General features: G+C 38.8%; 1 protein-coding gene across 1 annotated transcript in view; it reads right to left on the bottom strand.

Annotated features, from left to right (window-relative positions):
• Positions 1 to 12,412: 12,412 nt before the first annotated feature.
• Positions 12,413 to 15,842, bottom strand: part of ostf1 (osteoclast stimulating factor 1) — a 51,769-nt gene continuing 48,339 nt past the window's right edge. Inside the window, exon 10 of the mRNA XM_073070127.1 lies at positions 12,413 to 13,818. Within this exon, the coding sequence (XP_072926228.1) occupies positions 13,760 to 13,818 (59 nt within the window). The 3' untranslated portion in view covers positions 12,413 to 13,759. The remainder of the gene's footprint in view (positions 13,819 to 15,842) is intronic.

Here is a 15,842-nt window from a genome sequence, read left to right as displayed (position 1 = left end):
GTCAACCATGGTTCTTTTACACCTCCATCCTTTCCCTGCCTCAATTGGACAAATCCATCCATAAACTCATGCAAGTGCTCCCTATACAACACTGGCATTGTGCATTTCTCAGAGTACATGTGATCCCAATTTACACCCCCAAGTTCCTGCCGAATAACACCATCATTGCCACAATGATGGGGCGGTTTTGAGCACAAAGTCTCTCCATATGCTGATGATTTGTTATTTTTTATATCAAACCCGACCACCTTCTTACCTTTGTTGTTTTCACTTCTCAATAAGTTTAGTCAGCTATCCGGATACAAACTTAATCTACATAATAGGGAACTTTTTCCGATAAATAAGGAAGAACAAGAATTAGAATTTCATAATCTCCCTTTTAACGTAGTAAACAATTGTTTTACTTATCATGGTATTATCGGAACAAGGAACTATAATCGACTGTTTGATGAGAATTTCAATAATCTTTTAAAATTTTACAAAACAAAGATTAGCACAGTGGTCACCTCTGTCCATGTCTTTAATTGAGTGAATTAATGTAATTAAAATGTATATTCTCCCTAAATTTTTATACTTATTTCAATCTTTACCTATATTTATTCCTAAAGTTTTTTTTTGATTCTTTAGATTCTATTATCTCGTCATACCTATGGAAGGGTAAACAGCCCAGACTCAATAAAGCTCATCTCCAAAAGCCTAAAAGAGAAGGTGGCTTGGCGTTGCCTAATTTTCATTCATATTATTGGGCAGCCAATATTCGTAATATTATCTTTTAGTCCTACTTTTATAATCAGTCTGTTTGTCCAACTTGGGTGGCAATGGAATTAAACGCTTATAAGGAATTATCTATTCCAGCTTTACTTGGATTTGTTCTTCCTTGCCAATTGCCAAAATCTATTATTAATCCTGTAATCAGGCATTCTCTGAGAATATGGGCTCAATTCAGAAAATACCATGGTCTTTATAGTTTTTCCCTCTCTAGTCCTATTCTATACAATCATTTATTTCAACCGTCTATGCAGGATTCCACATTCCAAGACTGGTGTAGGAGAGGTATCAGGCATTTTGAAGATATTTTTATAGACAATCGGTTTGCGTCTTTTGAACAGTTGTCTATAAAGTTTAATTTACCGAATACTAATTTTTTTAGATATCTTCAAATTAGACATTTTATTAGCCCTTTAATACCACGTTTTCCTGAACAACCTGATAAAAATGTTGTAGACTTGTTTCTTCAAATGAACCCCTTGGGCAAAGGTGTAATTTCTACTATTCGTGTTAAATTTATGACTCTCAGATGAGCCCCTTGTGATAAAATTAAAACTGCTTGGGAGCATGACTTAGGTTTTTCTTTGTCCGACGAGGTTTGGGATTCAATTCTTAAATCCATCAATTCAATCTCTTTATGTGCTCGTCATTGTCTCCTCCAGTTTAAAGTCATCCACAGGGCTCATATGTCCAAAACCAAATTGGCGAAGTTCTATCCTGATATTTGTCCCTGGTGTGACAAATGCAAAGGAGATGAGGCCTCCCTTTTCCATTTGTATTGGGCCTGTCCTACTCTGGAAAAATTTTGGAAAGACTTTTTTTAACTTTATCTTCTATATTAAATTGTCATTTGGAATCTGATCCTTTGATCGCTCTTTTTGGTATTCTTCGAGACCCTGACAAGCATTTGACCCCGGCTAAACAACGAACATTGTCTTTTGCCTCTCTTCTAGCCAGACGAGCAGTACTCCTTAAATGGAGAGATGTAGTTCCCCCTACCCATGCTCAATGGCTTAGGGATATTATGTCTTGTTTAGATCTTGAAAAGATTCACTACTCACTTTCTAATTCGGACATAAAGTTCCATAGGGTGTGGGGATCTTTTCTTGAATATTTCCATAACTCTCACCTAGATTGTCAGGTGTTTGTTCTTTTTTCCCTTGATAATTGGACCCTACATTTCCAGCTTTTTTTTTACTTTTGTTTTTTTCTGATCAGGTAGCAGGCTGCCCCCTCTTTTTTTATTACAATATGTAGTTCTGGGGTAATAAAAGTATATCTCATATAATGGTTGGCTTGGAGTTGGATAGGTGATGGATTGGGTGCTTTTCTTTCTTTTTCTCTTTTTTTTCCTTTTTTACTATGGGTGACTTGCTCATTTGTTAAGACATGTATTATTGTTATTTTTGTTTATATGGCAATGATCCTTCTACATATATTATTGATTTTATTTTCATTGTAGTTTGTAGAAAATTATAAATAAAATATTAAAAAAAAATCATTGCCACACCTCTCCCCAATTAATTAATACCATCTGTTCCTATCCCTGTCCAATGCTACAGTAAAGGTCAGGGAGTTGTGGTCACTGTCTCCAAAATGCTCAGCCACTGAGAGATCTGTTACCTGACCAAATTCATTGTCTAGTCCCAACATGGCCTCCCCTTTCATCAACCTGCCCACATATTGTGTCAGGAATCTTCCCTGAATACATCTAATAAGGTTCACCCCATCTAAACCTTTTTTACTAAGGAGGTGCCAATTAATATTGGGGAGTTGAAGTCACAGAAAGAGACAGATATTGAAAATAAGAAAGAAAGCGGACAAGAAGAGTGCCTGCATTCTAAACATAAATATGTTTTATGGAAGCAGAGGATCAATCGTACAACTTTTGATCTTAAAATAGTTGTTACTACAAGGTTACCTAAATACTGAATCTGTATCGGCATACAAGCCCAGTTAAACTGTACCTTCTTAACCCTAATCTACAAGGTATGTAGATTCTCCTTGAAATTTGTTTGTCCACCAATATGCAGATGGCACATTTCTACCTCAGGCCAACAATATTTAGTTAGTAGAAATCAAAACTGAAAGAAAAGAGAGCAGAAAATGTCGGAGAATGATAGGGGTAACAGAGGAGATAAGTAACTCTTTCAATGAAGGGAATAAGATTCAAAGTACATTTATTATCGAAGTATGTACACTTTATACAACCTTGAGATTTATCTCCTTATGAAACATGAAACAAAGGAACCCAATAAAACCCATAAAAAACAAATGAAGACCATCTAACACCCAGTTTGTTGAGAGAGAACAAAAAGCAAATTGTGCAAACAATAAAAGCAAGCAAATAGGTTTTAGACCTGAACTTCACAGAGGATCACTGCACCCAATCCAGAAGTCCACTAGTTGCAGGCCTCAGCCTCAGTCCTACACAGAGACGAGCAAACCCAGCGGAGGAGCGAGCCGAACCGCACTGTTCCTCACCTCTGACCCCAACACCCTGACCATTTCAATCTGGCCTGGCACTTAAATCAGGTTAAAAGAGGTTATGAAGAATGGGAATCAGGATTAAGTTGCAGGACTTCAAGGAGATGAGGAGAAGAGAGGTGAAGTACTTAGGAATAGGTTAGCAATTCATCCTCCAAATGCAGTAGCAGATATTATCCTTTTCTAGAGTTGAGTCTCAATGGAATTACACCACAAAAGCATAGTAGAAATTGTACCCAAGACAAACACCCATCACAATTGTTTTTGTGAAGAATGCATTTTAATGAAAATGCAAATTTTTACAAATTTTCTTTTGTGATGAGGCCAGCCTTGTATTTTAAAAACATTCTCCAATATATTTTAAAAGATCGACAATCTTCTGAATTTGTTGATTGCTCATCCTGCTGTTGTAAGCTTCTCTTTTTCTACCTTGCTGTTCAGATATCATTTGGTACTGTTCTAAATCTTTTCCCGGGCTCACTCATCAGCTTCATTCATCAATATTTCAGTTACTCATGAATGTCGACATAGGGACAGGACAATACATATGAGTAATATTAGAGCAATAAAAATAACAAGACAAAATGCTTAAAAAGATTTTCTCTTGGTGTTTCACACTGAAAAATATATGCAGTTGTACTTTGCATCGAGTGGCTCATTATGTGTAGAAGAGTGGGCCATTAGACAATGTTTGGAAAATGTTTTTATTATAGTATTTATTAAAAACTTGCACTGATTTTTAAAGCTACTCCAGACTGAGCTTGTCTGAAATATTCCATTGATGCTCAGAAATTAAAGATAAAAATGTGTTCATATTTACACTCAGCACTTCCCAAGATTCAGAGCTTTATAATATGCAGAAAATTCACTGTCTACACCACCTCTGAGATGATTGAGTACCCCAATAAAACCACAAGAATTCAAGATATAAACATCTAACTGTCCAGGATGGAAGATTTGCATCAGATTCTTTATTTAATCTAAATAGTATTTCAACAGTATATCTTTAATTAGAACAGGGAAAGTTGGTACAAGAAACTGAAGATTCCTTATCTGAATTAGTGTAAAACTCAAAAAGGGAGGTTGAGTAATGACACAAGTAGAAATAAAAGGCTGCCATCCAAAATTATTATTAATATTATTTAAATGGTAAAAAATTGCAGCATGCTGCTGTGCAGAGGGACTTGGGAGTACTTGTGCATGAATCACTAAAGGTTGGTTTGGAGGTGCAGCAGGCTATCAAGAAGGCAAATGGGATGTTGGCCTTCATTGCTAGAGGGATTGAAGAGCAGGGAGGTTATGCTGCAACTATACAGGGTACTGGTGAGGCCGCATCTGGAGTACTGTGTGCAGTTCTGGTCTCCTTACTTGAGGAAGGATATACTGGCTTTGGAGGTGGTGCAGAGGAGGTTCACCAGGTTGATTCCAGAGATGAAGGGTTAGACTATGGGGAGAGATTGAGTCACCTGGGACTGTACTCCCTGGAATTCAGATGAATGAGAGGAGATCTTATAGAATCATATAAAATTATGAAAGGGATAGTTAAGATAGAGACTGGTAAGTTGCTTCCACTGATAGGTGAAACTAGAACTAGGGGACATAGCCTCAAGATTCAGGACGGAGATGAGGGTGGTGAATCTGTGGAATTTCTTGCCCAATGAAGCAGTGGAACCTACCTCAGTAAATAAACTTAAGACAAGGTTGGATAAGTTTTTGCGTAGTAGGGGAGTTAAGGGTTATGGGGAAAAGGCAGGTATGGTGGAGCAGGCTCGACAAGCCGGGTGGCCTACTCCTGCTCCTATTTCTTACGTTCTTATGACAGTGCTCACAGAGGCCAAGGTTGGGAATTAAATAAACCAGTATACTCAACTTTCCAAAGAAACAGTCAAGCCAAAATTGGAAAATGAGGCAGGTCAGCTATTTTATAAATCATGGATAAAGAGACAGGAAATAGGTATGGAAATTAAGTAGTAGAATTAGTTTGGGTGGAGCTAGGGAAAAAACAAACAGCAGAAAACATTGATACTAGTTATACTTTAGCCCCCAAACAACAAAGGTAATATTGACCATAATACAAATCAGTAAACTAGAGGTGCACATAACAAAAATATCATAATTAATAGGGGAAGAATAATCAAATGGATAGCTTAAATCTGTGCAAATCAAATTAGCAGTAAAAATTGTGGATGATGAATTTCTGGACAGTATAAGAAATGGATTTTCTCTATCAACATGTTGCCAGGCTAACAGGAGAACAAGTTACTCTGAGAGCTTTGAGCAGCAGCCAGTTGGAGAGGTCAGAAGCTTGAGAGGACGTACAGTATTTCTCTCAGGGTCGCTGATCGAGTGTTGAAGGCAGCCACTCATGACAGTTGTTCGCTGGCTTTGAGCAGTGGCCAATCGGTGCTTAGGATTGGTTAGCAAGAACAAATTGAAGTAAGCAGGGCAGGCAGAGTGGTCATTGTCGCAGTGGCCAGCGTTGGAGTTGACAGTCAGAGTGGAGATTTTTGAGGCTTTATCTCTTCGAGGCTTCAGTCAGGGAAGGCAAAAGACGCTGTAGGTAGAAGACAGTAGAGATGCCAGGCAGGATAGAGGAATGTTCCTCTTGCAGGAGGTGGGAAGGCAGGGAGGCCACCCAGCGTTCCTGACAACTACACCTGCAAGAAGAGCATCCAGCTGCAGCTTCTAACAATCCATATTAAGAAGTTGAAGCAGGAACTGGATAAATACGGGATGTGTGGAGCAGGTTAAGACCTACAAGTATCTGGGAGTACAGTTAGACGAGAAGCTAGACTGGACTGCCAACACAGATGCCTTGTGCAGGAAGGCACAGAGTCGACTGTACTTCCTTAAAAGGTTGGCATCATTCAATGTCTGCAGTGAGATGCTGAAGATGTTCTATAGGTCAGTTGTGGAGAGCGCCCTCTTCTTTGTGGTGGCGTGTTGGGGAGGCAGCATTAAGAAGAGGGACACCTCATGTCTTAATAAGCTGGTAAGGAAGGCGGGCTCTGTCGTGGGCAAAGTACTGGAGAGTATAACATCGGTAGCTGAGCGAAGGGCGCTGAGTAGGCTACGGTCAATTATGGAAAACCCTGAACATCCTCTACATAGCACCATCCAGAGACAGAGAAGCAGTTTCAGCAACAGGCTGCTATCGATGCAATGCTCCTCAGACAGGATGAAGAGGTCAATACTCCCCAATGCCATTAGGCTTTACAATTCAATCGCCAGGAGTAAGATATGTTAAAGTGCCGGGGTTGATTGTATTTAATGTATTTAAGTAAACTACTTAAGAACTTTTTAAAAGCTATTATTAATGCTTTTGGAGAGAGTGATTTAGATGCATATCATATTTTACTGAGTTAAGTATTGTATGTAATTAGTTTTGCTACAACAAGTGTATGGGACATTGGAAAAAATGTTGAATTTCCCCATGGGGATGAATAAAGTATCTATCTATCTATCATTCAGGATGCTCAGGGTGTGATCGGACGTACAGTTAGTTACAACCAAGGTGCATGACACAGGAAAGTTGGTGACAATCAGGAAGGGGAAAGGGGTTAAGGAATCAGTACGGAGTACCCCTGTGACCATCCCCCACAACTTTAGATACTGTTGGATGAGGAGGAAATAACCTAGCAGAGGTTCCATTGTTTTAGACATGAGAGAGTGGGAGAGATTAAAGGAGGGGTGGCGTAACGAGTCAGGGAAAGTGTCATGACAGTGCTCCATCAGGACAGACTGGAGAACTCAAATCATGAGGCAATATGGGTGGAAGAGAAATAAGAAAGGTATGATTAATTTAATGGGGCTCTATTACAGACCATCAAACAGTCTGAGAAATTTAGAGGAACAAATTTGTAGAGAGATCACAGACTGTTGCAACAAACATAACATTGTTATAGTGGGTGATTTTAACTTTCCACATGTTGACTGGGACTCCCATACTGTAAAAGGACTAGATGGGATAGAGTTTGTCAAATGTGTTCAGGGAAGTTTCCTTCATCAGGAGAGGGAGGGAGGGAGAGGGAGGGGGGAGAGGGAGAGAGAGAGAGAGAGAGAGAAAATGTGATACTTGATCTACATTAGGGAATGAGACAGGGTAAATGATAGAATTTGTGTAAGAGAACACTTTACATCCAGTGATAACAATACCATTAGTTTCAAAGTAAATATGCCAAAAGATATGACTGGTCTGCAGGCTGAGATTCTAAATTGGAGAAAGGCTGATTTTGATGGTATCAGAAATTATCTGGTATGTGGATTGGGACAGGCTGTTTTCTGGCAAAGTTTACTTGGTAAGTGGGAGGCCTTCAAAAGTGAGACTTTGAGAGCACAAAGCCTGTATGTGTTTGTCAAAATAAAAGGTAAAGATAACAAGTGTAGGGAACCTAGGTTTTTAAGTGTTGAGGCCCTGGTTAAGAGAAAAATGGAGGTGCATAGCAGGTACAGGCTGGTAGGAACAAGTGAGGTGCTTATGGAGTATAAGAATTGCCAGATGACTCTTAAGAAATCAGGAGGCTAAAAGGCGGCATGAAGTTGCCCTAGTAGATAAGGTCAAGGAGAATCCCAGGGGATTCTACAGATATGGTAGAGCAAAAGGATTGGAAGGGACAAAATTGGTCCTCTGCAGATCAGAATGGCAATCCATGTGTGGAGTCAAAACAGATGCGGAAGATCTGAAATAGATTTTTTGCTTCAGTCTATAGAAATGAGGCAAAGCGGCACCAGTTTCATGGATCCTATACAGAATACAGAGGAGGAGGTGTTCGCTGAGCTGTGGCAAATCAGGGTGGATAACTCCCCAGAGAATGACAAGGGTTCCCTGGGAGCCTACAGTTGGCAAGTGCAGAAATTGCGAGGGCCCTTGCAGAGATATTTAAAACATCCTGAACGACAGGAGAGGTACCCAGAGGATTAGAGGATAGCCAATGTTGTTCCACTGTTCAAGACAGACTCTAACCATAAACCAGTAGATTATAGGCCAGTGAGTCTGACATCAGTTGTGGGAAGGTTACTTGAAGGGATTCTAAGGGACTGGATATATAAATATTTGGATAGACGTGAACTGATTACGGATAGTCAGCATGGCTTTCTGAGTTGTAGGTCATGCCTAACCAATCATAGAGTTTTTTGAGGAAGTTACCAGGAAAGTGGATGACGGCAAGGCAGTGGATGCTATCTACACAGACTTTAGTAAAGAATTTGACAAGGTCCTGCACGGGAGGCTGGTCGAGGTGGTTCAATTGTTCAGCATTCGGGATGAGATAGTAAATTGGATTAGGCATTGGCTTTGTGGGAGAAGCCAGAGTGGTGGTAGAGGGTCGCCTCTCTGACTGGAAGCCTGCGACTAGTGGTGTGCTGCAAGGATCAGTGCTTGGTCTGTTGTTGTTTGCCATAAATATCAACAATCCGAATGATAATGTGGTTAACTGGATCAGCAAATTTGCAGATGACACCAAGCTTGAGGGTGTAGTGAACTGCAAGGAAGACTATCATGGATTGCAGAGGGATTTGGATCAGCTAGAAAAATAGGCTGGAAAATGGCAGATGGAATTTAATGCAGACGAGTGCGAGGGGTTGAACTTTAGTAGGATCAGCCAGGGTAGGTCTTGAACGATGAATCGTAGGGCACTGAGGTGTGTGGTAGAAGAAAGGGATCTGGGAATACAGGTCGATAATTCATTGAAAGTGGCGTCACAGGTTGATAAGGTAGTAAAGAAAGCTTTTGGCACATTGGCCTTCATAAATCTAAGTATTAAGCACAGGAGATGGGATGTTTTGTTGAAGTTCTATAAGACATTGGAGAGGCCTAGTTTGGAGTATTGTTTGCAGTTTTGGTCACCTACCTACAGGAAAACTGTAAACAATGTTGAAAGAGTACAGAGAAAATTTACAAAGATGTTGCTAGGTCTGGATGACCTGAGTTATAAGGACAGATTGAATAGGTTAGGACTGTATTCTTTAGAACATTGGCGACTGAGAGGAGATTTGATAGAGATATACAAAATTACAAGGGGTATAAATAGGGTAAATGCAAGTAGGCTTTTTCCACTGAGGTTGGGTGGGACTACAACCAGAGGTCATGGGTTAAGGGTGAAAGGTGAGAAGTTTAAGGGGGAACTTCTTCACTCAGAGGGCTGTGAGAGCGTAGAATGAGTTGCCAGCACAAGTGGCGCATGTGAGCTCAAATTCAATGTTTAAGAGAAGTTTAGATAGGTACATGGATAATAGGGGCATGGATGGCTATGGTCCCAGTGCAGGTCAATGGAAGTAGACAGTTTAAATGGTTTCAGCATGGACTTTTTGTGCTGAAATCCCGCATTATATACTGAGAAAGGATTGTTTGCTGATCCAGCAGTTAGTGGGCACATCAGGAAATAGTGATAATAGAAGGCCAGTATAAATGACAGAGCATCATTATGCAAATGACCGATTTCCCTGCTCTCTCTGGAAATGTTCTCTCCATTGATAAAGAGTCTCAGGCCACCCCAGAGCCCACAAAACAGAACCTCCTCCATCCTAAGGATCGTCACAAGAAGATATTCTTTAAGGCAAAGAAACCCAATAAATGTGGTCTAGCTGTGGCCAATGAGAGAAGATCAAGATAATATCAGGCTGAAAGCAAATACACATCCTGCCAACAATAAAGTAAGCTTGAGGTTTGAGAAGGCCTCAGAGTTGAGCAAACTCTGGAGGACCATCACATTGATAAGGAAAGGAAAACTGTACTATGAGAATATGGCAAAGATCATTAAAACAAACAGAGTGAAGAAGCTTCTATGGATATGTAATTTTGCTATTTGGTATTACTTTGCAGAGCACTGAATCAAAGTGGTCCTGCAGTCTGAACACTCACAAATTAGTACCCTACTGTAGCTTATGTCAAAAAAAAAAGACTAACTGCCTGATATCCTGGCAGGAACCCATCATAAAGACCCCTATACCATCTGCTACTAAGTGGTGCTGTGCTGGGAACCAGATGCGACTCACAGTTCCAATGACTCATTTTCAATTTTGATCTCTGTGAAGTTTGCATGTGATCACATGACTTCCTTCCCAAGTCCCAAAGACACGAAGGGTGGTACATTAATTGGCCACTGGTGACGCAGTGACATCAGCGCCGGACTCCGGAACAAAGCTTCCTGGGTTCGAATCCAGTCGGGCTGCTCCCGGACACGCTTTGATGGTCGAGCTCGCAACTCGGCCTTGTAAAAAAAAAAAAACTGCGCTGTCAGGAGGACGTGGGGGACCACTCACAAAATCTTTCATCCAAGGCAACCACTTTGAAAAAAGTGGTCACCAAGGCTCTGGCACCAAAAAATAAATTGCCCAAGGTGTGATGCCTAGGGTAAAGGGATGGAAATGAGAGAAGTCTAAAATAGATTTGGTGTACACTAGTGTTTAGTAATCAGCTTGAACTTGGACAGAGTTCAGTACTGAGCGACTACACTAGTCATCCCATTCCACCCAACACCAGGCCTCATTAGCAGGCTTTCCACAACATCCTGCAGGATAACACATCACGAGTTATTCCAGGTTCCCAGCAGGGCAATGAGCAGCAACAGCAAGGACATGGGTTCATTCCAGATTCTCAATGCTGCTTTGCAGGAATGGCATAAGCTCAGGTCGGGTTCCTGATACAGGTGCACTGTCAGTAGTATCACTTTATCAATGATAATACTTGACCACAATTCCATGAGTGCTGTCTTTCATGGGAATACAGTGGGGCCCACTAAGCAAGGAATCAGTGTATGCAAAAAAGGAAACAGTTCTTCTAGGCCCTTACAGAAGCAGACAGGGAACGTAGACTGGTGAAAGGAGAAACAGCATACATTAAGCAATGCTTTCTGTCCATTGTCACAGAAACTATCCAGCTAATATTGGAACTCTGCAAGTGCAAAATAATTGAGCTTAAGAAAAAGTCTTAGTTAAAAAACCTGCACTGGAGAAGTTAATGGGAATGAAGGATAATAAGTTACTAGGAACTGATCTGCTCAGTCGGGTTTTGAAGGCTGCATCTCTAGTGATAGTGAACATTGCCTTGTTAACACTGTTCTAGAATGATTCCCACAGATTGCAAATTAGAAAATGTGATTCTGCTGACAAAGGAGGAAAAAAACAGTGAACAACAGGCCAGTTAACATGACATTAACAATAGGGAAATAGCAGGAATCCATATGAATCCATAATCCATATCCATAATAATATGCCATTAGAAGTAATAGGACTGGGCAGAATCTACATGGAGTTATTAAAGCATATTAGTCAAATATTTTGGAAATTTTGTTTGGAGGTTGTAACCATCAATATAAATAGAAGCCAAATAATTGATATGGTATATTTGGACATTCAGCAGGCCTGCAGCACCTTGTTACACAAGAAATTATTGAACAAGATTACAGTATGCAGTATTCGGGATAATATAAAGAGGCCTCATTGATGGGCATATTAGAAACAGGAACCCATAGAATTGTAGATCTTAAGAGGCTGGGTAGCAAATTTCAATGAGATAAAAGATCAGCTATGCTCCCACTTAATGGCACAGCATGCATAAGAGGCAACATGTCTAATCCTGCTTCTATAACTGAGGCTCTACAAAGCTGAAGTGATTTCTAAATCCACTGATGAAGCAATGATCTGAAGGGAGCAATATTTCATGGCTCAACTGTACTTTGAGCTATTAACAAAACTCCAATGTTCTATTTTGTTCAAAATTTATTCCATGTGCAGAGGCAGCAATTCGATGACATCATACATTAAATTATGTAGCAAAATATTCAAAATTGCACTTAGTTTTTTTGCGACAAATGATGGACCTGGAATTTAATAGTGGCAAAGATTAATTTAGTGCTCAAAATCTTAAATTCATTGGAGAGATATGTTCATATCTCATATTCAAAATTACAACTTTCACTAATTTTCATTGGATTCAAGCGTTAGGTTTTTAAAAATATCAGGTCACAAAGCAATAAGCAATCTCTGAAATTTTAGCTTTTCTTCTGTCACAAATCAAATCCTTTGATTTTCTACACTTATGATTTCAACTCTCATAATTGATAAAACCAACTAAAAGAGGTAAAAGTTAACAAGTGTACAGTGAAGATCAAATGATAAGATACATACTAATATGAATGAGACCAACAGGACAGGACACTTTATAATAGAGATTTGTGAAGCATTTCGTTTATTCCATTTTTAATTAGTTTTCTTTTAATGAAGCCAAGCAATTTGTCTGATCAGAGTCTTCCTCAAATAAAGTGATGCCATAATTGCGCTTCCCAGTTCTGCTAAATGCCCGATTGGAAATTGGGTAAAATCAGTAATCTCTTTATTCTAAAGTTAGACAAGAAGGAAAAGTTATATTCCTTTAGTAGAACTTTTCAATGATATATATTTAATATGATGAGGTAAAAAGTATAGTATTCAAACCATGACCAAACCTAATGGCTCATTTTACATTTCAACTGGTATTTATGTGTCCAGATGTGGGCATTCAAAATATTTACACATTTTTTTGTCTAGTTAATGATAATAAGAAGTATGTAAGGGGGTGGGGGAGCAACTTAACAATAAATGAAATTTGTGCAAAACTCTCCACTGACTTAAATGAGCTGCCAGTCCACCATTTTCAGAAAGCCAGTAGCAAAATGCCCTTTCTTGCATTAGCTTCATGTAGCATAACTATCAGAAGAAAATTAAGGACCCGCATGGATAATTATTTCCAACAGCAAAAAGCTCTGTTTGCAGTTGTCATTAAAAACAAGGCAATCCTACAGGATGCACAGAGTACTGCTGTAAAAGCATCCAAACAGCAGAATTATGGCAGTAGTTGTAAGTGGGTTGTGGTAAGTAAATTCAATTACCATGTGTGGATGTAGGAAGAAATATGATAATTCCTATGTTTATGTTTTAAAGTACCCATTAAAATGTTTTTTTTTAAATACTAAGAATAGTCATACTTTGGTTTGTGGCAACTATGGTCAGGGCTTTAAGAGCTATACAGCAGAAAATATATGCTTTGGCTTGTGCCTTGTGCTGATTAGACAAACCAGACAACAAACATTTCATGACGCCCTGTGTTAAATATATACATAAACCTGGTTTGGGTGAAAAAAGCACACAAACTAGTTTTCAAACTAATTCATTCTGATTGTCACACTGGATATATTATATTTAGAAATATTCACTAATTAAAGGATTTTCAGACTGGGGATTTTGTTACAAAGCTGTGATATAAACCCCATATCTTATACATAATAAATGAATTAAATTGTTATCAATCTAATTCCTCAAATAAAAACTCGCAGTAAAAGCTCATTCCTACTTGGGGTGTGGGGAAGGGGCAAGGCAGTCAGAAAATTATAGCATTTGCCTAAACGGAAACTACATGATCAGCACAGAAGTGTAAAAATTTCCATGATAATGATGTAGTTATAAAATTGCAAGCAAACAAACAGAGAAATATTGATACAAGTTTGATGTTCTAACTTTGGAATGTACTTTAATCAGAATCTTCATCATCAAGGTATTCCTCTGCATTACTTGCAGTCCTTATGATGCCTAAAAAGAAAAGGAGAGGTGTTTACTTAGTTACCCATATGCAAGAATGCAAATAAAAAGACTCAAAAGAGGCAAAATGTATCACCTTGTTGTTAAAGACTTTATCCTGTATTTCTTTGGCAGAGGTTTGCATCACACAAACACCACTCTCTCAAACTTACCCAAGTGTCCTGGGACCACAAAACAAAATCCCAGAGAACAGCAGGACTTCATACAACATTAATAAGTGACCCATCAAAGCCACACCCATAGTTTGGTCAGCACTCCGAGCTATCAAACTATTTGAGAGTTTCCCATTGATCACTCTCTCTCTGAGATAATTAACACCAATTTAAAATTATCTATTTTTCATAATTAGAATATATTTTACAAATTAAGTTTAACCAAAAATACTGAATAACTGACCACATTGAGCAAACAACAAATAGTAGAAAATATCACCTCATGTCTTTCTTCTCTGCAATCTCCATTATGTCAATGATTCTAACCTGGTACAGGATCTGGCAGTCAATCTCCCAACCTAACTGTTGGAGAAACGAGCAACGTTCTACTCTACCAGTAACCTGCATGGTGAATCCAGCAGTAGAGTGGATTTAACCATCAGTGAATTAATTTTGGGCTTATGTCCGTCCCAGAATTTACATTCAAAAAATGAACAATCGAAAAACTGCGGGTGCTAGAAATCAGAGATAGAAACAGAAAATATTGGAAGCAAACACGAGGTAATCTGCAGATGCACTCAGCACGTCAGGCAGCCTCCGTGGAAGGACAGAGTTAATATTTCAGGTTTAAACTACTTTATCTGAACTGAACTGATGAGTGTTTCAGCATTTCCTGATTTTGTTCCATACAGAGTTTTGGGTTCATGTACTAATTTAATCCTGTACTTTCACAAGAACCTTCAAAGGGGATCAGAATAATACTGAAGATTAAACTTGCCTTAAACTTGAAACTGTCATAATTATTAACTAAAATAAGTTATCAACATTTAAATGTGTCAATGCTGGGCATTTTAAGTAACAGTGTATGTCATCAATTCCTAAAATAATCTTTCATAATTTATAAGGTGCCAAAAAATGTCATATCATTAGGCCCAATGGCATGAGATTTCTAGCTCGATAGAAACTATAAGAGTTAACTGCATAATCTCTCCAGGTAAAAGCTGCCCCACTAAAAAAGAACAAGGCTGATAAATAACTGGAGGCAAAAAAAATGCTTATTAAATTCCCATAACTATTACATTAAATACCTAATTGAAAAATATTTAAAGAAATCACTCATGATCATACTTGAATTGGATAACTTGGCATAACCCTCAAATTATTTTTATGAACAGAGAGGTTTATTGGAATAAAATGAGATGCTGACTCCTGTGAAGAATGTGGAATTGACGGTAAAAATACTAAGTTAAACATTTAGCCAAATTTGCTTAGTTTTGGTAGTCATTGTGAAATTTTCCTTGTATCTACAAGTAATACAACTCATCTTAAATACCATCTCTTGGCACATTGCCTTTGCAACCCTCATTATTAATCCTTTAGTAGTGTGTTCCTCAGTCCCTTGAATGTGTTGTGGTTGGCAATTTTGTCTCAACCTTTCCTCAAACTGCTCATTGGACTCCTTCTAATCAGTTTCTAGCCCTTTCACTATATTAAAACACCCAAAAGTGACTGTGATAAAGGTAGTTTCTATCACCTCTACCTGTACGGGACTGCTGAAAGAACCACTTTCCTCTGATATTCTCTAATCTCCTCCCACTGGATGGGGATCGCACTCAAGTCGACATTCATCCATTCTGTAATCATTAGCACCCACACACAACTGAAAAAAGTACAGCAGTTACCGCAGACATACCAAAGGTATGCCATCTGTTAATTTATTATTAGACTATTCATATGTATCATGGCCAGCTTTACTTGTTCTAGTTTGTATGAACGTTACAAGGTGGTGCTGGTGTGCATCGGTGACTCTGCAGGCTGCAAGAAATTGTACTAGTCTTTCCCTTAATTATACTGCTTTTGAAC

This window comes from Hemitrygon akajei, chromosome 2 (assembly GCF_048418815.1).
Source record: "Hemitrygon akajei chromosome 2, sHemAka1.3, whole genome shotgun sequence".
Taxonomy (NCBI): domain Eukaryota; kingdom Metazoa; phylum Chordata; class Chondrichthyes; order Myliobatiformes; family Dasyatidae; genus Hemitrygon; species Hemitrygon akajei.
Note: the sequence above shows the minus strand (reverse complement) of the source record. Positions and strands in the feature narration are given on the sequence as shown.